Source organism: Saccostrea echinata, unplaced genomic scaffold (assembly GCF_033153115.1).
Source record: "Saccostrea echinata isolate AGI-Se365-2 ecotype Australia unplaced genomic scaffold, CSIRO_AGI_Sech_v1 ptg000054l, whole genome shotgun sequence".
NCBI lineage: Eukaryota > Metazoa > Mollusca > Bivalvia > Ostreida > Ostreidae > Saccostrea > Saccostrea echinata.
This window is the reverse complement of record NW_026889803.1, coordinates 3,243,617-3,270,000: the sequence shown is the minus strand read 5'-3', so window position 1 is coordinate 3,270,000 and position 26,384 is coordinate 3,243,617. Positions and strand designations below refer to the sequence as shown.

At 33.5% G+C, this 26,384-nt stretch overlaps 1 protein-coding gene across 1 annotated transcript in view; it reads left to right on the top strand.

Annotated features, from left to right (window-relative positions):
* Positions 1–1,246: 1,246 nt before the first annotated feature.
* LOC133172432 (centrosomal protein of 89 kDa-like) overlaps positions 1,247–26,384 on the top strand; it is a 53,718-nt gene continuing 28,580 nt past the window's right edge. The window contains exons 1-15 of the mRNA XM_061307314.1: positions 1,247–1,340; positions 4,433–4,480; positions 6,315–6,544; positions 6,863–6,979; positions 7,404–7,531; positions 8,970–9,052; positions 9,232–9,339; positions 9,508–9,519; positions 9,670–9,739; positions 11,013–11,087; positions 11,338–11,541; positions 14,893–15,044; positions 15,211–15,264; positions 15,380–15,463; positions 15,813–15,925. Coding sequence (XP_061163298.1) covers positions 1,293–1,340; positions 4,433–4,480; positions 6,315–6,544; positions 6,863–6,979; positions 7,404–7,531; positions 8,970–9,052; positions 9,232–9,339; positions 9,508–9,519; positions 9,670–9,739; positions 11,013–11,087; positions 11,338–11,541; positions 14,893–15,044; positions 15,211–15,264; positions 15,380–15,463; positions 15,813–15,925 — 1,526 coding nt within the window. The 5' untranslated portion in view covers positions 1,247–1,292. The remainder of the gene's footprint in view (positions 1,341–4,432; positions 4,481–6,314; positions 6,545–6,862; positions 6,980–7,403; positions 7,532–8,969; positions 9,053–9,231; positions 9,340–9,507; positions 9,520–9,669; positions 9,740–11,012; positions 11,088–11,337; positions 11,542–14,892; positions 15,045–15,210; positions 15,265–15,379; positions 15,464–15,812; positions 15,926–26,384) is intronic.

The following is a 26,384-nucleotide window of genomic DNA, read 5'->3' as shown; positions in this document are numbered from 1 at the left end:
CCTAGCCAATAGCCAATGTGCTTAGGTGAGCGATGTGGCCCATGGCCTCTTGTTAAATGATGCCATTAAATTTTTTACGAATTCATAATTATCTCCCCTTGGAAGAAGGCATGGTCCTTCACTTGAACAAACTTTAATTCCCTTTACCCAAGGAAACTTTGTGGCAAGTTTGGTTGAAATTGGCCCAGTGGTTCTTGAGAAGAAAATGTGAAAATGACAATGACAATGACAACGATGACAGACAACGGACAAATTTCGATCAGAAAAACTCACTTTCAAGAGCTTTCGGCTCAGGTGAGCTAAAAATGAAATGCATGTGAAGTTTTTCCACTGTGGAGATTTGTGAATATTTTTCAGTCTGAAATGTGCCTATAGCTGTATCTTCTATCGTCTTCAAGCATCTTTGAAATTATGTCCATAATTATGCAGTGGGCATTTTCAACAGTTTCCGATTCATCTAGACAGTCAGTGTGCCTGAATTTTTGTCAGACGTTTGTCTTTATCAACTCAGTTTTAAATCTATGCGACTCAAAGAATAATAATTTAATGTTTTTAATGGTGATTTATCAAAGCTTTCATGGTTAAGCAATCTGTTAATTCTAGTAAAAACATCTAACAATTAGAAGTTTAAAAGATTCATCACACATGTCAACACAGTCAAATACATGTATAACAATTCTCTGTTGAATCGTTATGTTTCAAACTATAATATTATGTCTAATTTGGCTCGTAGATAAGAAATTTGTTTTCTTTTTTTCAACGGTAACACAGAGACACGTGTATTTCTATGGAACAGAAAGAAGATTTAAAACATCCCAGGAAAATATATAGACACATAAACTTATTCAAATGTTAATGCAATGAAAGAGTGTGTGTAAATAAATATTGCAAAGTATCATATGAGTTTGCGCTCTTTCTTTCCTGGACATTTAATAGATAACGAAAGAAAATATATTGATGCGTACAATATCCAGTTAAAGAGAGCAATAACTCAATGTGCACTCTAATGATTTATTGTCATATTCATTTATTTATTTTTTGTTTGTTTGTTTGTTTGCTTTTTTGTGCACAATAATTAACAAAATCGTTGTAAATTTGTCAAATAATCAAAGATATCGTCATTTCAATAATTGCTTTAATAATATACTTAATAATGACTTTAAATAATTAAAGATATCTTTATCTAGATCTTTATAAAAAGTTGAACCCGAAACGACTAGGAATTAATTAATTTAAAGAGAAATTCTGGGCATGCGCATTCCATACTGTTTACACTGGATTCATGATTCGGAATGGCTGGAAAGACTGGCAGGAAAGGCAAAGGGAAGGGTTCTAGCCTGGTAGGTGTCTGAATTGCAAAAAAACAATGATGCAATTTAACATTGAAAGTCTTTTCTATCTTTCGCTTCCAATTATCAGCATTTTGCACGTAAAGAAGATAAGAATTTTAGATGGCGGCGAATTCGATACGTCGTGCCCGAGCTTGTTTTGACAAACTGACCTCCCGGTATATGATCTACATGTATACTAATTGATTTTTCTTGTATATTTATATTTCATTGTTTCATATGCTAGGAATGATGTTTTTCTGCAGTTTATTTACGAGATTTATCCTTGCATTTTCAAAAATGTCTTATTTATAATGTGTGCAGATCACAGGCACTTGTTTCTGTAATCACAGGCACTTATTTCTGTTATAAATTTTTTAACCCATAGTATAATATACTATGGGTTAAAAAATCTGTTTCAGTGTCACTCAGTCTTCACAAAAACTCAGTGGTCTGAAGACCGAGGCCAGTGAATTTTGATGTAGGGTCAGTGAAAATCAAAATTCAAGAAGTAGAATGGGCTTGTAGATTCTCAAAGTCACACACAGTCAAAATATATTTAGACTGTCTTTCTTGTGTAAATTTAATTTATATTTTAAATAAAAAGAACAAGCATGTGTTGGTGTATCATATTACTATACGTAACAGGGACATATTACCGTAAATATATACTAACCCTGGACGTAACAACTAACAACCGATTTCTTGGGTAACTAACTAGTAACTATTAACTAGTATGTAAAATGAGCGAATATCCTATGAACAACTTACTGAAACACGACAAAGGGCGAAAAATGGTGGCATTTCTAATTGGCTTGTATTATGTATTTATTTTTTTTAAATTAAGTGGGCCAGTAAATATCTTGGTGGGCCAGTAAATTTAGAAAGTTCACTGGCCCTACTGGCCAGTAAGTTTGAAAAGTTTTTGTGAAGACTGGTCACTGTAATATATATTTTAACCCATAATATAATATACTATGGGTTAAAAAATTTAATATGTTGACGGTGCGACCATTAGGGCGAGCGCAGATCTATACCTTTTCAGTTTTAATTTACATCGGTCTCTTCAAACCGCACATGACATTTGGTACGTCTAGACTCTGACGTCACATGACGTTGTTTGTAAATTGCATCACCAAAAATAAAGAAAAGAGAAGCCTGTAGAGAGTTTTTTTTACTGTTTTTTCTGCAATATCCATTAAATAAATGTGATTTTATTTTTGTTGATCTTTTGTTGCTACCGTGAGAACATAGTTTGCGGTGAGATGCAATTCGCAAAGCATTATGGGAGCACAGGTTATTGTGGAAAAAAAATTCGTTTGGATAAATATGCAAAGTCCGAATTTTCTCTTCACCCAGGCATTGCTTTAAGAGCTTGCAGTGAAGAGCTGCGCTCGCTATTACAGAAACAAGTGCCTGTGATGCAGATGACACTCTCGTTTCACATATAAATCCTCTGAATTTGCTATATGTAAAAAAAATATATATAATTTGTTGTGGTTTACAGAACACAGTGAGTATATGCTAGCTGTTTACTATATCAAAGCAAATTAAATCAGGTAAATGCAAAGTACATCCACACTGTGGTAAATAAACTATTTACCAAAACCAATGTAGCACACTGATGTCATTAGCTATGGATACAGCTAAGTTAACCCACAACGGACAAATCATGTATTACCTAATCATCTATGTCAGATTGATCTATATTGATTAACCTGTTTAAATCAACTTAACTCAGAGTGAAGTGGCCCTCAAATGACAAAATACAGTAAAACAGGCTTATAGTGAACACGCTTATAACAAATTGATGCTTAAAGCGAAGTGATTTTCATTCCCCATGACTTTTATATATATTGAAAACCTAATGCATATAGTGAATTAACCTATAGCAAAGCAAAATCATCTGTCCCTGGCACTTCATTATAAGCGTGTTTTACTGTACTTTTCTTTTTCATTAATGATAAATGCACCAGGTGCATGTACTAGATCTAGCCTGGCCAATTTTACAAGTAATATGAATTGGTGACTCGATCACTAGACCAAACAGAGGGGCAGATGGTTAAGAGATGGTTGGATTCCTAAACTATATTTTTCTCCTGTTACATTTAATTTGGTGCATTTAATACCAAGCCTGGAACTGGATAATCTAAATCCTGTAAGGGGATAGCTGTGTTGGTGTCTTTGTTGGTATTCTTTGGGATGAATATCTTTACTAAGAAGTAATTACGATAGCAAATTATCTTTAGGAAGGTGGATACAATAAAACTCGGTTTTAGCGAAGTTCTGGGGACCTGCAGATTTACTTTGCTAATTCTGTAATTATATGTGTTTGACAAATTCCATGAAATATACATTGCAAATTCTCAATATAGGTTTTTTCATTCAAATATTGTATTTAGGGAAGCATAAAATACACAATTTACCTTAGTGTTAAAAAGTTCTTGGATGAATTGCATTTCAAAAACAAATACTTACAAAATTAAAATCAGTTCAATATTTTAATATTTTAGATCTCTGAAAATTCACTATTAAAGATGTTAATTTAATTTTTTTTTAACTTCTACTGGACACAAAATCAGTTGGTTATGACCGTAAATTTGCTATTTCTGAGTTTGTTATATACGTAAAATTTTACACGTTAAGAATTTTGTCAGGGATTGCAAAAAAACTTTAAAAAAAAAAACAAGCTTTACTGTATATTAAAACTGGTCCAGTCAATATTACCAAAGGACTCATTCGCTGAAATGCTCAAAAGAGAATTTAGTGTTTGGGTCCTTGTTGGTTCTTATATTTCCCCTTTGCTTTCAGTTAACATGTCTAAATAATCAAAAAAGGGGTTAGGTGCATCAGACAGTAAGCTCAGTCTAGTCAGTGAGTTGAGTAACATTATAAATAGAAGATCCTTGATGGAAGTCCAGTTCAGATGACATTTTTCTATAACTACCTGTTCTGTTTACAGGAAACTTGAACCACCTTTTTAAAATTATTCTCATATGCTTATAGCTTCAATATTAATTTTGACTTCACTTTATTGGTATGATAATTAAATGGACTGTTATGTAATGGTCTCATTCATAGTTCTACTCTCTTTTTTTGTCTAGTTTTCAAGTTGTTATCATCGACCAGATAGACCACATACCTCACAGAGGGTAATGATATTGTTGTAAATCAGCCACAAAACACAAATATTACGCTGTTTCCTTGCTTTAGTATCGATAATTAAATCATATACATGTAAATAGGTTTAGATTTCTGCTTTGCCAAACTTCCACTTTTCTGGAGGCTTTTTCAATTTTTGGACATTTTGCACTAATTGTATTGAAATTTTCACAGAGTTACTGTACGTATTATTCATTGTGAAATAATATTACATGTAAGTTCACATGATCATGAATTGCATATACTGAGTGGTATTAGAACAATGATTAGCACTGTCATGAATCATTTTTCTTAATGTTGGTTTCTATCAATGTTCAAATTTGTTGTTTATTAAAAAAGAAAAAAAATGGTAATGTTAATGAATTACAAATTCAGCACACTCTACCTAATGTGCTCCTGAAGTTTACATGGAAAATCAAAGCTTTCTTGATACAGTAATTGGATTTTTATCATCCTATTATTTAATATCCAAATGATAAAAATTTATCATCCAATTTGTAGTACATGATTATTAAGATGACAACAAAGTACCCAGGGGAAAAAATTGCACACTAAGCAGCAGCATCTGATAATTTGGATATGGCTCAGGGTGACAGCATGTCTTATTATAATTTGGAAAATAACTCTCATTTGTGTAGATTGATAAATTTGGAGACTAACTGAAGATGGGTTAGTGGTATAAATGGTTTGTGAATAGTTCTCAGATAATATGAATTATGAAACATTGAAAAGGAAATGAGTTATATACATTTAATTAAGCAATTATCAAAATAATAGGACAATCATAAAATATTAGAAATTATTAAAAAACCATTTAAATCTGGAGAGAAAAATTGAAATGTTATAAATGAAAAGAAATATGCGTGGTTGTTAATAGAGGGGAAAAAAATACATATTGATTAGTGTTGATTAATATTCTCATTTTGAATACAATAAATATTCACCCAATTTGTGTAGATTCAACAGCTAGCATATAAATCTGCAATCATTTAGAAAATGATTTAGCAGAAGTGTGGGAAAAAAGTTAATGCCCCTTAGTTTAGACATGCACATTTTCATTATGGTACATGTACTATCAATCAGTGTTTGTTCAATTACCGGTAAAGAGTGTTCAAAATAACTAAAAATACATGCATTGCCTTTACAGATAGGGAGAGTTTAGAGGTATAGTAATTAATGTTTTAGCTACCTCAACTTTAACAAGTAAAATTAGTACATTTTTAATCAGGTTTAATTCTTGTACAGATTCATTGTTAGATAAATACAGAAGAAGATTGTTAATACATGTAGTAAATGTTTGAATAAACTGATTTACTCGGAAACTATAATGTTTTCTTCTGTGATAGCAGTACTTATGTGTAGCAAGGAATGCATAATATTACAAGAAATAAGAAAAGAACATAGTCATACACATTATAAGGAATTTAATTTACTTTGAATACCTGCCTTTTCTGTATTTTTCCAACAGTAGTCAAAATTATATTCCAGTGCATGTGTTTTATAGAATTTGAAATGCATGTATTTGAAAAGTTTGTTTGAAGTTATAAAATAAAAATGCAAATTAACATTGTTTCTCATGCTTGAATTGAAAGTGAATAGATTAACTTTGGTATGAGGTAAATATTTTAAAGCACTGTACACATATGAATTGATGTATTTTACATGTAAAATCTTTGCTTCATGGTAAATCTAAGTGAATTTGTAAAATGATGTTTTTCAGCATTAATATCGTGACTTCATTTATTTGAGGGAAAAAAAAAGAGTTCACACATGTTACAAGTTTGATGTTACCAATTTGTATGCATGTGTGCACATATATTCCAGGGTAACATTTCATCAGGTTTGATTCCATCAGCTGCCTTTGCTGTCGTGCCACGAACCCCAGGCCCTGATACCCCACCTGATACAAACATTGCTTTGGCATCCTCCTCGGGAACACTGAACGCATCACTGCTTGCCAAAGCGAGAGCCATGAATCCACCAACAGCAGATGACGACCCCTTCAGTGATCCAGAAAGTAGTCTCTATGACTACCAGGTCATGGAAGAAGCTGGGTAGGCAATTGCAATTGAAAGTTTTTTTTAAATAATTCCGCTGCAAAAGAAATGGAGTAAAAGGACTAATCTTTGAATTTTTTGTAATACATGTAGTACCAAATCCTCAGATATGATTTATCATTTACAAACTTTTGCAGGATTGTTCAAGCAATAGCATCAAGATACATCTAGGTGGCTAGTTAAATGTTAATTAGGTCTACAATTGATAGTCAAACTGAATGAAGAAGAAAAAAATAAAATCTGTACTTATCAAGAATTTATAAAATCACTTGCATATTCCAAAAAAAAATTATTTTGTTGTGTAAAATTTGTCAGAAAGATTCAATCAAAGACCTCCAAGCTTAGGAAAATTCTCAAAGTACCGCGATCCAGTACTCCAGTGGGATCCTACAAATCCTTTTCTCTATCCAGTGCTCCCGTGGGATCATTTAAGTCTTTTTCTATATCGAGTACTCCAAGGGAAAATAGGTGTATTTCGTTATATATTTGAAGACTTGGTTTTATATCTATTTGGATAGTTTTTCTTTCCAGTTTGTTATGCCATTGTATTTCGTTTATTTCTGGCAATTTTCGGCATTCACAATTTGATGTTTACTTGTTGAACAGTTGTATTATTGTATTTAAAGAATTTAATCCTTAAAAGCCTAATTTACACTAACCAGTGACCGATGCTTGAAAGTTTTAATTAACATATACAAGTAATTATGAATTAGATAATTGAAAATATATATTGATAATCTATTAAACAAAAATCAAATATTTCCCTCAAGCTCATAATTCCTTAAATGTGCTGAAACATATTGCTGTTAATTTGGTGAGAGATAAATGAACGATATCAATTTGAACTTTTTAACAGGTACTCCTCAGTAGAGTTTGGACAAGCAAGCGGAAGCAGAAAGAGGATAAGTTACTCAGATAGAGAGCCAGCTCCTGTACCAGGTCCTTCTAGTCTCCGAGAGCATGCTATTGACGAGGAAATGCCTGGTAAATAGTTTATAAAATGTGTGTACCTTCTAGTCTCCGAGAGCACGCTATTGACGAGGAAATGCCTGGTAAATAGTTTATAAATGTGTCTACCTCCCCGAGAGCATGCTATTGACGAGGAAATGCCTGGTAAATAGTTTATAAAATTTGTGTACCTTCTAGTCTCCGAGAGCACGCTATTGACGAGGAAATGCCTGGTGAATAGTTTATAAAATGTGTGTACCTTCTAGTCTCCGAGAGCACGCTATTGACGAGGAAATGCCTGGTAAATAGTTTATAAATGTGTCTACCTCCCCGAGAGCATGCTATTGACGAGGAAATGCCTGGTAAATAGTTTATAAAATTTGTGTACCTTCTAGTCTCAGAGAGCATGCTATTGACGAGGAAATGCCTGGTAAATAGTTTATAAAATTTGTGTACCTTCTAGTCTCTGAGAGCATGCTATTGATGAGGAAATGCCTGGTAAATAGTTTATAAATGTGTATACCTCCCCGAGAGCATGCTATTGACGAGGAAATGCCTGGTAAATAGTTTATAACATTTGTGTACCTTCTAGTCTCCGAGAGCATGCTATTGACGAGGAAATGCCTGGTAAATAGTTTATAAAATGTGTCTACCTCCCCGAGAGCATGCTATTGACGAGGAAATGCCTGGTAAATAGTTTATAAAATTTGTGTACCTTCTAGTCTCCGAGAACACGCTATTGATGAGGAAATGCCTGGTAAATAGTTTATAAAATTTGTGTACCTTCTAGTCTCCGAGAGCACGCTATTGATGAGGAAATGCCTGGTTAAATATTTATAAAATTTGTCTACCTTCTAGTCTTTGAGAGCACACTATTGACGAGGAAATGCCTTGTAAAATATTTATAAAATGTGTCTACCTTCTAGTCTTTGAGAGCGCGCTATTGATGAGGAAATGCCTGGTAAAATATTTATAAAATGTGTTTACCTTCTAGTCTCCGAGAGCATGCTATTGACGAGGAAATGCCTGGTAAAATATTTATAAATGTGTCTACCTTCTAGTCCCCGAGAGCACGCTATTGACGAGGAAATGCCTGGTAAAATATTTATAAATGTGTCTATCTTCTAGTCCCCGAGAGCACGCTATTGACGAGGAAATGCCTGGTAAAATATTTATAAATGTGTCTACCTTCTAGTCTCTGAGAGCATGCTATTCATGAGGAAATGCCTGGCAAAATATTTATAAATGTGTCCACCTTCTAGTCTCCGAGAGCAGGCTATTGAGGAGGAAATGCCTGGCAAAATATTCATAAATGTGTCTACCTTCTAGTCTTCGAGAGCATAAATGCCTGGCAAAATATTTATAAATGTTTTTTATCTCCTGGTCTCTTAGAGCAGATTTCATACTGGTATTTGAAATTTTTTATTGTTCATATGTGTAATGAGCAAGTATAATAATTTTGCTTCACATTCAGGTCAGTTTTACCACACACTGGAAAAACAGGAGGACATTGAGGACAGGAGTGCATTGTATGCTAAACCGGTCAAAAAAGGAAAGGTATGAGCTCCCTATGGTTTCTACCTCAATAACGGCAGTAAATTTTTTAACTTCAATTCAATTTATCACATTTCATATCATCAGATTATTTACTTCATTACCTCTATCTTTGAAGATATCTTATTAAAGGTATTCCTAATATACAACTTTGAATAGTTAACTGAACTTTCCAATGATAGAGAACTAGTCAAGCAGAGGATGCAACACTCCAACAGACCGGACAGAGAGTACGGGAGGCCTACAGACAAGTTATAGATCCAGACTCCGACGAAATTCAAGAGGAAATGGTAACAAAAATTAATCCTTGTAAATGTGTTTAGATAGAAGAACTTTCGATTTAAAAGAAATCAATGCAAAGTGATCCTAAAATTAAAAAAATGCATACATGTATTTTGTTTCTGAATATTGTCATCAGTATATGTCATTGATGTTATAAATACTTTCTTTTCTTCCAGACTACTCAGAAGGTAGGCAGAATTACATTTAAAAACTCTTATGTTTAAATGGATCATTCATGAAAATATTAATTTGTAATTATACAAAAATAATTAAAGAAATAACAAAAAAAAATATGCATAAATTGTGAATTTAAAACAAAATATAATCTTCATATGAAGGTAACAACAGTTACAATAGAGAGAGCGCCAACTCCAATAGAGAAACCAGGGAGACACTCCACTCCAAGAGGTAAGTTATACAAACTAGCAGGATTCTCAATTAACCAACACTTTTCCTCTCTATAAATGTTGTTTTTCTGTAATTTTTCCATGCACTGTCAGTATTAATGTCCTGCTTTTAAATTCATAATCTCAATGTGATATTGATGAGTATGCTAATTGAAAATCCTTTCATCTCCATGTTTTGACAAATGTGTAAGTGTAATGGAATATAAAGTATTAAGGTAAAGTAGTCATGGAAAAATGAATTGATTGATTGCATTTCAAAAAAGTAAATATCATCCATCTTTTTGAGCAAATTTGAATATAAAACATTTCATTGTGGGAAAAAATTAGGATTTGAGTTTCAGAAGTCCGTCTTCTGATCAGATTGATGATTAAAATAAGCATGTGCAAAAGTCTTGTAACAAGTGTTAGAGGTCAGGTCAGTTAGTTCATGGGTTTGGGATGATTTCACTGAAATAATTCAGATTAATTATGTAGTATTGGTAAATGGAAATTCTACCTATAGATAAGTTGTTTGCCCATCTTTACCAAAAACTCAAGTGTGTTATTCTGATTAAGGAACATATGGCATTGTCTACATAGCTGTCTGTCTGTCTTGCAATCATGTCATTTGTAAACTCATTTTTTTTTAAAACTTTTTCTCCCATACAACTGTACAAATTTCAACCAGATTTGGTACAAAATATTAGATTCTTTAGGTGAAGGGGGTTCAAGTTTCTTCAAGTGGGAAAAATCTCTGTATCAAGAGAAGATGATTACAAAATAGTTAATAAAAAAGCTTCTTTGCAAGAACTACTGGGCCAAAAATAGTTAATGAAAAGAAACTTCTTTGGAAGAACTCCTGGGCCAAAAATAGCTTATAAAAAGTTTCTAGTGCTACATAAAAATATGTATGAAAATATTTGAAAATCTTTTTTTTTTAAATTAGATCATGACCTTCCAGGGCTAGGATGGGTCCACAATAGGGGATACAAGCTTAATATGAAAATAAACTGTGAAATATATTTAAAACTCATACAAATAGCAAGTCCAGTATAAGTCATATTAATATGCAAGCTGGCCTTTTAAGAGAAATGTGACCCAGGTGAGCATTATGGTCTATGGACATCTTTAACAACCATCTCATGAGTTTTAGGAAGATTTAAATTAGTGTTTCTATCTACTTACATTGTTGTTTTTTCCCTCTAGATAATTAATTTAATTAGCACTTCTAACTGTAGCACATATCCTGCTGTGTCTAAACCTCTTCCTTGTCTATGTGTTGTTGCTTTAAACAGAGATGCAAGAAGAAACTTTGGTCAAATCATCACAAGAAGACCAATCAAAACCAGTGGAAACTGATGATAAAGCTGGTATAATTACATGGAAAGTTTTTAAATGTGTTTAGAATTGATAACACCAATTTATGAAGCTCTTCTTGATATAATTTTCAAATGTTAAAAAAGCCCATCATACTTATTTATTGTCAAAATGTCTTAAAATTGAAACCTTATGATAGAATCTGTAGAGTTCACGATATAGATTTTTGGCATGAACATAAATTAATTAATAATTTGAAGAACATTTAATATTGGTAATTAATCCCCGTTTTCTGTGTGTCAGGTGCTAGTCCATCTCCTCGTCGTTCTGGCAGACAGTCGGGATCCAATACAGCCCGCAGTATATCAGAAATACACACTGCCCGCAGCACAGATAAACAGCAAAGAGGTCTAGAGGGACAAAATGCTCTTCTACGTTCCATTAATGAATCATTAGAAGAAGAGGTGACCACATTCAGGCGGGTCACAGCAGCCTTAGAAAAGGGGGGTAGGTAGAGATGTCAATTTACCTTTCAGATTGGAAATATATATTTAACCCTTTAACTACCAGAGATTTTACATTTTTCTGCAAAACTGCCTAAAAATTTCAAATTGAAATTTTAACATTTTCTAGTCACTTTTACATAAAGCAACCTATACATTTTCAGAAAGGTAAAGTATTAAAGCATTTAATTATGCAGAGTAAAATGACGTCGTGGTTGCCATAGCAACGAATGAGACCCATAATTGCCAAAATATGTGTTTTCCCCCCCTTTAACATCACAGAAATACAAACAAATTTACAAATAATGTTTCCATAACAGAGGATTTAGTGATACTATTAAAACAAAGCATGCAAACAATTAGTTTTTAGTTATACTGGTCAATTTTATTTGATAGAAAGAGTTTATACAATTACACAATGTCCGTGTGTTAGACTTTGGCTTTATAGAGCTGTCTGATTGTCGTAATTATAAGCAATTTACAAATTGCTTTCCCTCCTACAGTATTTACCTGACTTCAATAAAATTTGGTACACTTTTAGAGTGTACTAAGATACACAATTCTTTATTTTAGTAGTTTTTTTATTTCAATGAACAGTATTGCCATGGTTACAAAATAGAAGTTTTGAGAACGGGTCTTCCTAGCAAAACACGGGTATACAATATTCAGCAATTTTCAAATCGCTTTCCCTCCTACAGTTTTTGCCTGACCTCAATAAAATTTGGTACACATGTAAAGAACACTAAGATACAAAATTCAATATTTTAGTATTTTTATTTCAATGAAAAGTGTTGCCATGGTTACAAAAATAGCAATTTTGAGAAGGAAACTTTCTAACAAAACATGGGTATACTATATTCAACGCCATGGTACACATTAAACGTACAAATATCAACGTTACAAAAATTGACATATATTAAACGTTGGTCGAAGGGAGAGGAGGAGGGATATTGCTGAACATTGCCTCTAATTCGTTTGTTAAATGTTGATTTGATGTCCGCGGAATCATGGGAGAAAATATCTCGCCTTAAATACCCGATTTTTTTTTTCTTTTTGGAAAACCCATGTGTTCTAGAAGAAACAATATTAATGCCCAGTCGTTTTTGACATCAAATGGTCCCCCATTTACTTTCAGTAGAGTTTTATCACTGAATAAAATTACTTGCCTAGTTCCAGAGACCTGCATCTGAGAATTCACAACACCCTGATATGTACTCAAACATACAATATCACTAGTTCATCATTAAGTTTTAAAGAAGGCCATGGGGAGAGTATGGCAAAGAACTACGCACATTAACTCTTGATTCCAGCCTATATTTTACACCCCTTTATTCAATGAAAATGACAATTTTGCCATTAATTTTTATATTGCAAACAAGAGTTCACTAGTGATTGAATTATATTACTGTCATATTGTAATTTTTGAATTTTTGAATTTACCCGATGGAAGTAAATACAAAATTACAACATTACAACTTGTCATATTCTTATTTTAGCTACCGTTCACGATAGCTCAGTCGGTAAAGCGCTCGCTTCGTGATCGGGAGGTCGTGAGTTTGAATCTCGGCCGCGACAGACCTAAGTCAATAAAAAATGGGTAGCAACTGTTCCTTCGCCATGCGCTCGGCACTTTGAAGTGAAAGTTGCGGGTCCTTCTGATGAGACCTTAAAAACCGAGGCCCCGTGTCACGGCAGGCGTTGGCAGGATAAAGATCCCTCACTGCTCAATGGCCCTGAGTGCTGAGTAAAGGTCAAAATTTGAAGCCCTTCACCAGTATATGGTGACGTCTCTATATGAGTGAAAAATTCTCGAATGGGACGTTAAACAACATAGAATCAATCAATCAATCTTATTTTAGCTAAGCTGGGCCGAAGGCTCAAGTGAGCTTTTCTGATCAAAGAGTATCCGGCGTCCTTCTGTCGTCCGTAAACTTTTCACATTTTTGACTTCTTCTCAAGAACCACTGGGCCAATTTCAACCAAGCATCCTTGGATGCATTGAATTTAAGTTTGTTCGCAGGAAGTGTCGTGCCCTCTTTCAAGGGGAGATAATTAAGAATTCGTGAAAATTTGGTGGCTTCTTTTACCGGGGTAGTGTAGATTCAAGTTTTTTTTCAAATCAAGACCCCCATAGGCAATGAGGGAGAATTTGTTAGTTTATCCCCCGTTTTCCATTTTTATCCAGTTTGATATAGACTTGTTCTAAACTCTGTGAAGACTGAAAAATGAATTTAACAGGAACAAAGAAACCTGAGTTTCCTGTGTGTTCATTCAGAAATTATTTCTATAACTATAGCAATCTGATTCCAATCAACTGTTTGTTTGGCTATGTTTATGACGTAGTACTTTTGATATATTTTTTCATTGTGACAGTTTTTTTTTCATCTTTTAATCATTAAAAAAAGATAACTGCGTTATCTATCCTGTCGCTTTAATAAAAATGCACCTTTCCTTTCGAAGTACACCAAGTACTAAAAAAAGATTTATATTTTGTTTTTCATTTTTCAATAATAAATCTGAAGACTAGAAAATGGTAAGGATGATATTCAATTATTTGATTAATTATTTCTAATACATGTCAAAATTCGACAGGGATTTCTGATACAATGGGTGCATGCAATCGGAGCGTTGGGTGAAAAACTATTACTAGATGTATATATCTCCCTAATCTATGGAAAATTCCTTTTATTACATGTTTATGGCTCAAAACGTGTTGTACACTAACTTTTCTTTACAAATAATTCATTTAAAAAAAAAAATTATTCTGTTCCATATATCAAAAGAGCCAGTTTGTTTTACACTGAGCTCATGAACAATTCCATTGTTCCAATATTCAACAACAAATATCTTTGTAACGGATGCATGTACCTTATAGTGTCCGGAATAAAAAATAAAGGGCATATTCCCAGCTTTCAGGTTATGGCATTCATTTTTATTTTATTGTGTTTGTTATTTGGATAAAGCCAACAGATGATAGCACAAATTCAGTCATTTATGCGTAGTTTTATCAACTTCCTCCAATGATATGCAATATTCAATTCAAGTTGACGATAATTTCTCAACATCACACAGAAAAATTTTGAGCAGAAGAAATGTTTAGTTTCTTCTCTAGTTTTAGAAAATATCAATTGTTTTGATGTAACCCGAATATTTAGAAAATGCCAACAGTTAAATATCTGTGATGCTGAAAATGAGTCCAAATGCGTCTCTGGGGGTTAAAGGGTTAAGGTATTTTACACATATGAAGAGAAAATTGAATCTTATTATTTTGAAATAGGTGAAGAGAGATCTGTTTGGAATAATATAAATGAATGTTGTATAATTGAAGATTTCTGTTATGTTTATTTGTGTCTAGATCGAGACACTGCTGCTACCCTGTTGCTGAAGAAGCAGCTGACAGACATGAAAGACGAGAATGAAGTTTACAAGAATACAATATACAGACTGAACAAGGAATTTAGTGAGCTCCAGACCAAGAGCAGGGTACTCAAACCTGAGGAACGAGCGGTAATAGTTATATATGAAATGAAATTTATTTAAGATATGTGGTCTGTTTATGTACATGAGTTAGAAAAAATTTCAAGAAATTACTTGTCCCTTGAAATACAACTTTCACATCTCTTGCAAAATGTTCACAATTGAGAGAAATGATTTTTTTTTTCCTTTGTTATAGATAGCTTCAGAGTTACTTGCTCTGCCAAACAAGGGACCTTGTCCATCCTGGCTGGTAAGATATTTTCATATAATTCAAGAGAAATTTTGAGGGAGAATCGTGTAAAATTACTGGTAGTAACTTAAAATTGTAATAGTGATTATGTCAAATACACATGTATATTTTACAGATAAATACCAAGTATTTGTCTCCCCTCTTCCTGGCCTATGATGATAGACTTGAGGAAAGAGAGAAGATTATTAACAGATACCAGGTAGGTCTTCAGTACTATAAACAGACTTTTTTTCTGTGGGGGAGATAATTCTGTGGAATTACAATTTCTGTTCCATGGGTAGAAAATAATGTGGATATCATGAATTGCCTTTCTATGTCTTAAATGCACTTTAAGCATGCTGTGACAAATTTCTGCAGAAAATTTGACCACATATATAGCGTATATTAATCCAACGCAGATAAATGTAATTTTACAGTATTCAAAATGTGTTGATTCTAACAGATATTAATCCTACACTAGGATGAGTCTGAATACCTTGTATGACCACTCCCCTATGCAAAATTCCTGTGTTCTCTGTTCACCTATGTTAAATGTTTGTTTTTTTCAGTTGGAGATTGAGAAGTTAAAGCTACAGGCTGAGGACATTGTGACAGAGAACCAGCAGCTACAGGAAAAGTTTGAACGAATTCAGACTGAAAACCCAGTAGACCAGAATGACTGGTAAATTTCTGTTTTTTCCCCTCCGTTTTTAATCATTTATATTGTTTTTTCCATTACTTCTGCATTCATTTACAGTTTTTTTTCCTCTAGCAGTTATATTTAAAGTATTTATCTGATACATATATAAAAAATTAACTGAATACTGTGAAATCATTTTCATTTTTGTGTGTGTGCGTGTGCGTTTGTAAACACCTTCAACTCAGCTCAGGTACTTATTGACACATCAATCAACTCACTACAGTTTTTCAAGTCACTACAGTAATCACTGTAGTGAGTTGCCGTTTTACGAAAAATGGGTAGTTCTCGATTATTTATGCCCAAAAAATCGAGAAAAAAAGTTGGTGTCATTTGACGGTTTACACCCGTATTTTCACACACCGACTTATGATCAAAAAATGGCCCTTACACACTTTACTCGGTTTTGATTCTAGCGCATGCGCAATGCAGACTAATACTATGGCCGACTTCCGGTGTGTAATGATCTCGATTTTTCTACAAAGCAACAAATGATCTCATCAGGTAAGTTAATTTTCTGTTGATTTTACCGTGAATTAAAGCGTTAATTACAAAACATCACATCGTTTCCATATACAAAGATATTAATCAATCACTCGATAAACAAAGAGTATTTAGATTTCGTTGTTTATATGCCCTTGAAAAATTTATGTTCAAATCCCTTAGTTATAATCCACAAAATAAAACTTTAAGGTTAAAGAATTATTTAAATATATTTCCATATAACTTTAAATCCACTACATGGTCCAATCCATTTCTTAAGCATAATTTGCAGTCGTCATCGAGTCTAAGTTCGAATTTTCTCGAATTATTCATAATGTTGACATGTTTCTATTTCATGCACTCGTATCAATTAATTATGTTCAACTTATATAAAAAAAATTATACTTCATGTAATATATCAAACGTATCTGGTTCTTTGTTCTAGTTATGAACTGAACTGGAATTATCTCTATCCTTTATAGTCACACATATTGCCATCAACACATCTTCAGTTCAGAAGTTAAATAAATTATTTTATGAAGTTAGAAATTATTTATCTTATTTATCTTTGTCCAAGACATGCGCTTCATTTGTAATTTATTCTTTATTTAAAAAAAAAACTGCTTCAAATATGTATGATTACAAAAGTATTTAACAGTACGTTCTCACCATATAAGAATCACACTTTTCGATTTTAAATGTTTCTCGACTGATTTTACAGAATTTCAAATGAACAAATTCATTTAAATATTTTCTAATACAATGTCCCTGATGTATGTCACAATGGAACACCTGCACACGTATTGTATAAAAAGAATTTAGAAAGATTAGATATCTTTATAATGGAGGTACTTGTATGATAAACTGTTTTGATCGGAAGGGGAAATGCATTTTTAAAATACTACGGCTAATGTAGACAAGATCAGAGTTCTCTTTCATCCAAAAATAAAGTATGCTCAGTTCTTCTTGTATGTGTCCTTAAAGCTGGTAAACTAATCAAAATATGAAAATCTGCAAGTTTTTGTACATGTATTCAGATTGGAAACTTTAATCATTAGTTGCTTACCTGTCCGTGTAAGAGAAATAATTAGTCTCTAGACTTGATGAGGTGTGATTACGGTAATTGTAAAATGTGGTTTCCAAGACTTTACCTTATTTATTCATTAGAGTTAGTGATTCATGTTCACTATTGTTTCCTCAGAAGGAGATGATCCAGGAATTCTTCCGGGGGGGGGGGGGGGGGGGGTTCCATGCCCCCCCCCCCCAAAAAAAAATCCAACTGAGAAATTTACCCAAAACTTAAAAAATAAATAGATAAATTTTAAAAAACACAAACTTGTCCATCCCCCCCCCCCCCGAGAAAAACTACAATTTGAAAACTCAAAAAAATAAATAAATAAATAAATAAATAAATAAATAAATAAATAAATAAATAAATAAAAAAAAAAAAATAAAAAAAAAAATATGAGTGGACTAGACTGGATCGGTGCATAAATTGCTAAACATTGTCCATCGTATATATAAAGAACTGCATAAATTTTACACTTAGTCTAATCAGGGACTATATATAGAAATATCTATTTGAACATTGTTAATGCCTCCCTCCTCCCCCCTCTCCATTTACCATGTTTATTTCTAGTAAAAAAAATTGTCTGATTAACCTATTCTACTCAAATTTACTCAAGTAATAAACATTTTTTTTTCTGTGTAAAATTTCATTCCGAGTCATCACCGGGACGAATTACTACTTAATCGTAACTGTTGTGGCGTGATGCTTGATTGTGAACCTAATAACATAGAAATACTTATTGGATTATACCTTCGATGTCATTCTGTGATTTATTTTAGTATGTAAATACCCCTCATGGTAAGTATAGAGTAAGAAACGTTATATAAAGGTGTAAATGACAATTTCAAAATATTTACATGATAAACAAATCAGAGGTCATTCGAGTCACGTATAAAATTATTAAGTCATGCATGTGATATCAGTCAAGTGCAGATATTTCACAAAGGTTTGGTTGTGCATATATTTTAAACCTTTCACTGTGGTGTTTGTGAGCGTGATACGTGATACAGCTGTGATACCAACACGTAAAAGAAGATAGGCTAAGTGAGACTCTTGTAAATTCACATACACACACAAAAGATGTAAAGGTTGCTCAACACCTCTTCAAATTAAGGCTTTGCCACACTACAGCATGTACAAAGCTTAAAAACTTGCATCGACGTACAGAAAGATTAACATACTCGCTGGCATATGCTGAAGGCTTGTGCCATGCACTATAATCATGATAATTGCACTGAAGTAAAAAAAATTTAAAATGGTCATTAAATTAACCATATTAGCACCAAAGTGTGCATTCAATTTTCCCTTGGCTCTGTTCATTGGAAAGATTTCGACATTATATCTTTTAAAGGAAAGGTTTGTTTTGTTTGTATGTTGTTTAACGTCCCTCTCGAGAATTTTTCACTCATATGGAGACACCACCACTTGCCGGTGGAGAGCTGCAAATTTTGTCCTATACTCGGCATTTATGGCCATTGAGCAGTGAGGGATCTTTTTTGTGCCAGCACCTACTGCGACATGGGACCTCGGTTTATACGGTCTCATCCGAAGGACCGGTCTCCACGTCCCACAGTGGGATTCGAACCCGCGACGTAAGAATCAACTCCTTACTCCGCGACTCTAGAGCAGACGCTCTAACCACTGCGCCACACGGGCGACTTTAAAGGAAAGGAATTGTATAGTTTGATATGTGCACACCCTAGATTTTGGAAATGTTAATGCTCTACTTTTATTGTTTTAATTACTTTCATTTTCAGATGTTTTTTTTTTTTTGCGAATGTGTGCATTTGGCCGGAAAACAATCTGACATTCCACCTTGAGATGTTATTTGAGAGTTGTTCCATCCTTAAATGTAAAGCAAGGATTTAAAACAGTGTGAGAAAAGGTTAACATTGTCGCCTATGGGAAATGTATTGGTGGACTGTATACCCCATATATATTGAGTACGTCTATTGGTAAGCATGCTAAGAGAAATTCTACTTGTTAAAAAAATTGTACTTTCAGGCTGAGTTGAAGTTTGTAATTTAATAATTTTATCATTTCCAATTGTTGAAATCTATGAAATACACAACTTTTATTTTGCTTAATGTGCATATTTTAAAACAAATCGAGTCGCAATATAGTGTCCTTCCAAAATTTTGAGGTGAAATAGACATAGTGTATATAGACACAGTTAAGGCACAGAACCCATATATGAAATTTAGAAAAGATGTACGGGCTCCACAGACCCAAGATATGGACACAGAATCTGAGGTTGAAAGCAAGGTGTTCTTGTGCACAGAAACCAGTGTGTAGGCAAGGAATACTTGTCCCAAGAAGACAGTTTCTAACTTACAAAATTTGAATGAGGCAGATTTGGTTCAAACTATATACATGTATTTTTAATCTCACGGCTTTTTACATAGCATGATCATAACTTCCTTTGTGCAAATCAGATTAGAAGGATTCATAATCCTGAGCTAATATAGCTTGTGTCTTTCTTACTTTATAAAAGATACATAACTAATATACATGTATATCACTTGGAATTGTACTTAGGTCAACTTGAATGATTTTGTCACTTTTGAACTAAAAGTCTAAGTAAGTAAGTCTAATATAGAAGCCATTTGAAATCTTTATCCTTGGATGTTTCAATGCAAGCTGACAGACATTGAAATAGTCTTTGTTGATCAATGATGATTTAACCTAAGTTAACAATCTCATTTCATTTTGTGTCATCACATGATAAAGAAAGTTATGATTTTATTAAATTCAAATTGAACAAACTTAGGCTGAAAAAAAAACAACAACATGTATTTCCCATAACCCAGCTGACCTAATTTTACCCACCGACTCTACTACTTTTTATTCCAAATCGAGATTTTGAATCATACTTTTGTTCATAGTAAAGTTTTCTCATAGTGCAGTCCATAAAATGCATGTCTCGTACACTGTAAAAAACACTGTTTATCCAAGAGTCTTAAAGAGTACTCCTACTTTATATATATATATATATATATATATATATATATATATATATATATATATATATATATATATATATATATATATATATATATATATGTTTGTTTGTTTATTCATATACATGTATGTTTATGTACATGTATATGATAGAAAAACAATGTACAGAATAATTAATTGATGCTTTCAAAATAAAAAGTGTTGCTTGTGTGACGCAGTGGTTAGAGTGTTTGCTCCAGAGTCGCGAAGCAAGGAGTTGATCCTTAGATTGCAGGTTCGAATCCCACTGTGGGACTTGAAGACCGGTCCTTCGGATGAGACCATATAAACAGAGGTCCTATGTCGCAGTAGGTGCTGGCATGAAAAAGATCCCTCACTGAGAGCGGAGTATAGGTCTATTAATTTGCAGCCCTCCACCGACAAGTAGTGGCATCTCCATATGAGTGAAAATTTCTCGAAAGGGAATTAAACAACAAACAAACAAGTAAACAAAATTAACAGTAAAGTAAAAAAAAAAGTTATTCCCTACTTACCTAGCCTAATTTTTTTTAGCATATGTCACCAGAAACACATAATTTTTTTCATTTGGCATAATTAAGTTAAATTACTATAGAATTGTGCATTGAATCATTTGATTCTTAATAAGAAACTACTATAAATTGTTAAAATGATAGTGTAGATAAGTTCTATAAAAATGAATGTGGCACTCTCATACATGTATTAATTTCAAACTTTAAAAATTCTAAAACTAATCAAATTAATAATGTAAAGCATTGTAAAGTTTGTATTCAGTCTCTATTTGGCATCTACAGCAACATCAGGGGATTCTCCAAGATCCTAACCCAGATCTAGATGAATTAATTAAGGCACATGCAGATCTCATGACTCCATATTTGGTTATTTTTTGACATGGTCGGTTTCCCAAATCAGGGTCTCCAGATATGGAAAATGGCACAGGTTTCTGGTACAGGTTTTTCAGAATCCATGAGTTCATGTAGGGAACCTAGCACAACTTTCTGTGAAGGGTTTATTTGTAAAACTGTGTTATGTTATATTTCAGTCATTATCCCATGCCTGTTCTTGCCTTGACCACTTTTTCGCATGACTTTCTATACATATTTTACATATATAGGAGGAGAAATGCTAGTCTGTTACAGGTTTATGGAAGCTAAATTTGTGCCTGTGTTTAAACCACCCAGACAGTTTCATATGGGAGTAACCCCCCCCCCCCCCTTATGAACATACAGCTAATTCTCATACCTCCTGTTGTCTACAGTTACATGTATGTAGCGAATAAATTCAATTAATGTGTCAATTTATATTATTTATTAATTCAAAGCTAAGTTGAATATATTTTTACATAAGGATTCAATATGTACACAAAAATTCACAAACAGGGTCGGAATCGGTATTCAGTCAAGTTCAAGTTCAAAGTGAAAGTAGTGTACTCAATGTACAGGCCGGCAGGGTCTTGCTGACTTGCAGTATGTAAGTGACATGCATGTGTCATTTTATGAAGGGGTATGAATGAAAACTATTTTCATGGAACAGGATTACATGAATGAGGACATGTACATTCTTTGGAAGCAGTCAGTTAACTTATTCAAGTGTGTGCAGGGATAGACGTTAACTTTCAGATTCACTTGCCCTTCGGGCAAGTGATCTCAAATTTCGACTTGTCCGAATGCAAAACTTGTTGCCCAAATAGGAAAATAATTTATTGCCGTACATATTATGATATGTAAAAGTGTGAACAGATACACTACTATAAATCTGGCAAGTTGAGGTACCTGAAAAAAATTAGATGGTACGTTTGGATATAAATGTATACTGCCACTTTCCTTGTCAATTTAATCTGTAAACACACACTGCAATGCATCAATAACCATCCGTTTCCTTTTTAATAAAAAATCATATTTTGGGTAGGATCGTTTCGTTTTGTGAATTTTGATTGATGCAACGCTAAGGAAGATAGTTGCAATGAAACATACATATCTTGATCAGGATAGGTCATGTTATATTCTGTCAGTGTGAATGAATTAAGTAGTTAACAAAGTTTACGTAGAGCGTATTTAACATGAAATAAAAAAGAATATAACGAACCCGATTTTTAATGAACGATATAATCTAGAAATCCAAGGGAGCAATGTAAGTCACGTATCTGGCGGAAATCTCGTGTTCAATCTATTGTTTTATTTACAATTAATGTAAACTAGATACCAATATACATTTCTATCAGAAAAATCACTTGCCCGATCGGACAAGTAATTTGACATTTTCACATGCCGACTGAGAATTTACTTGTCTTGGGCAATCGGACAACCGTTAATGTCGATCCCTGGTGTGTGAACATGCACACTAACATTTTTCATATTTTATTGATAGCATGATCGATACATATATTAATTTTGTCTAATGTATTATTTGTCAGCATGGTCAGTAAAACATGCTTTTTAACTGTATTATTTATTTAACTAAACAATGTTGGGACTTAAATCAGTGCAAGATGAAGCAAATTCATAATTTATGATTATTTTCAAATAATGAACATAAATGGAACGTGGAACATTTGTATGTGTGTAATGTCTGTCTGTGAATGTTTTAGGATGGATGTTTTGTGATACTGAAGTATAACATCGATTTTTTTAGGTTCATGGTGATACAGGAAAACTTCAAGGTTCCTGCAGGTGGTGTTTAAAACTATTGGCCAGTGAACACAAACCCATTTAATTATATTTTGAATCTTCACCAGGAGAAAAAAGATGGCAGTACTTCTAATGCGTAAGTGGAATTGTTTTAAAAAGCTTCTTTTTTTTGTTTTGGGGTGGGATGAATGATTAAACAAATACATCATGTACATAAGCGTTGAAATCCCTTTAATACAGGGTGTTTCAACAAACATGTCCTTCTTTTACTACTTCACATGAGTCCGTCAAAAAAGGAAAGATCAGTGTTTTGTAACGATTTATCTAAAAATAAACATTACAATGCAGTCTTTGCCAAATTTTTTTTTCAGTACATGCCCTTCGGGCAGGTTTAACCACTTATTACGCTAGCCCGAACAAATATTCACATGCCCAGAATTTCATCAAGTAATTTTATTCTTATTTGCCTTTTCATGGCAAGGAAATGATCCGAAATCCATTTCTATCGATCTATTGTCTAGCCATTAATATTGTTTTCAACCTGTACACTTTTTGTGTTTCTTCTGCAAAAGAGTTCCCTGGAAATCGTGGTAGAATAAACTATCGTTAAAATTTTATTTGGTGCTCCACTTCAGATGAAAAATCAGACTTTTAAGTACATTTAATGTTATTGGTATTACTTAATTTGATAATATCAAAATTTGTCCGTTGTCTGTCGTTGTTGTTGTCGTTGTCGTTGTTGTTGTAAACTTTTCACATTTTCATCTTCTTCTCAAGAACCACTGGGCCAATTTCAACCAAACTTGGCACAAAGTATCCTTGGGTAAAGGGGATTCAAGTTTGTTCAAATGAAGGGCCACGCCTTCTTCCAAGGGGAGATAATTAAGAATTTGTGAAAAATTAATGGCATCATTAAAAAATCTTCTTCTCAAGAACCACTGTGCTTGAAAATATGAAACTTATGTGGAAGCATCCTCAGGTAGTGTAGATTCAAGTTTGTTCAAATCATGACCCCTGGGGGTCGGGTGGGGCCACAATGGGCGATCAAAGTTTTACATAGGAATATATAGGAATAATCTTTAAAAATCTTCTTCTCAAGAACAGCAAAGCCATGATTGGTCATATTTATATGGTAGCCTCCTCAGATAGTGTAGATTCAAGTTTGTTCAAATCATGACCCCCGGGGGTCGGGTGGGGCCACAATGGGCGATCAAAGTTTTACATAGGAATATATAGGAATAATCTTTAAAAATCTTCTTCTCAAGAACAGCAAAGCCATGATTGGTCATATTTATATGGTAGCCTCCTCAGATAGTGTAGATTCAAGTTTGTTCAAATCATGACCCCCGGGGGTCGGGTGGGGCCACAATGGGCGATCAAAGTTTTACATAGGAATATATAGGAAAAATCTTTAAAAATCTTCTTCTCAAGAACAGCAAAGCCATGATTGGTCATATTTACATGGAAGCATCCTCAGGTAGTGTAGATTCAAGTTTGTTCAAATCATGACCCCTGGGGGTCGGTTGAGGCCACAATTGGCGATCAAAGTTTTACATTGGAATATATAGGAAAAATCTTTAAAAATCTTCTTCTCAAGAACAGCAAAGCCATGATTGGTCATATTTACATGGAAGCATCCTCAGGTAGTGTAGATTCAAGTTTGTTCAAATCATGACCCCCGGGGGTCGGGTGGGGCCACAATGGGCGATCAAAGATTTACATAGGAATACATAGGTTAAATCTTTAAAACTCTTCTACTCAAGAACAGCAAAGTCATGTTTGATCATATTTAAATGGAAGCATCCTCAGGTAATGTAGATTCAAATTTGTTCAATTCATGCCCCCCCCCCCCCCCCCCCCCCCCCGAACCACTTTTTTATTTAAACTTTTCAACCTTTCAAGACTGAACTGAATTCTGCTTTTTCCTAGCCATAGTGCTCAGATGAGCGATGTGGTCCCTGGGCCTCTTGTTTAAAATCTCGTGATCATGCAGAAAGTATGAACATATTCCTGATCTCGTTCATTATACTCAAAACGTTTGACATCTTTATGTATCATACCCTGTACAAAATGTTCCACCTGGAAAAAGGCATAATCAAGACAGAATTCTCAGTAAAATTCCAGGTGTAAAACTTACTATAAATGTTAAAGCAATATGCAGAAACCAAGCGTTAACCAAGCGGAGACTAGCTGGAAATTTGAGGCGAAAATGTAATTAGTTCCGCCTGGAAATTGACATTCTGACTGCATGGAAATTGAAATTCCACCTAGAATTGAAATAACAGGATTCCGCCTGAATATAGATTCCATTTAAACTGTCCAAAATATTTCTTTTTATAATTTCCAGCTATTTTCCCACTGAACTAAATTCAGCCTAGAATTTGATGACTGGAATCTGTTAAATTTAGGCGGAATCTCTGAGAGCCTGGAATTTGTGGATTCGGTGGAATACCCTTGTTGTCCAACAAAATTCTGGGCGGAATCCACCTTAATTGTTTGTACAGGACTAAATCATAATCACTAAAATGTTTAATTTCACATCAGTCAGTCGTAAAATTAAGTGCCAACTTGACTCAGAATTACCTTACTACCTGCTAAGATGCTAGAAAGCTAAAAATACATGCAGGGTTTTCTAGTAAATGTTGTTGAAAATCGTAATTTATTCATTTTGTTTTCCAGAAATTTTTATTGGTCTGTTGGGACTTACTAGCGACAGATTTTATTAGTCCAAATGAAAATGTATTAGTCTGATCAGACTAACGGACTAACATTAGTGTTGAACCCTGACATTAAAATATCTCAGGCATATATTTAGTCAGGCCATGCTTACACTGTATAAAACATGATGCTGGAAAGTTGAATTGAAAATTTAAGTCTCCTTTATCAGTCTCTAACAAAAACTTTTAACTAAATCAGTAGAATTAATTTAAAATTCATAGTCTTTCCGAAATGTTTAGACTTTATATTTTGCAATAATTACTTAAGTGTTCATTATTGATATCCCTTATCTTAATTCCTGAAACTGACAAATCACAGTAGCCTAGACGGTAGTTGTTGTCGGTACTCACATTATAATCAATAGGTCCCTGTTCAATTCTTGTTCCTAGCACCTTGTCAATCCAAGATGTTTGAAATAGGTAATGAGATTGTTCGATTACTAAGCTGTGACTCTATAAGTGAAAGATGCATGTGTTTTAAATGAGACCTTAAAAATCAAGGTCTCATTTCATGGTAGGCAAAATAAAAAAAAAACCCTCCAGTGTTAAGCTACTAGTATACATTGTAG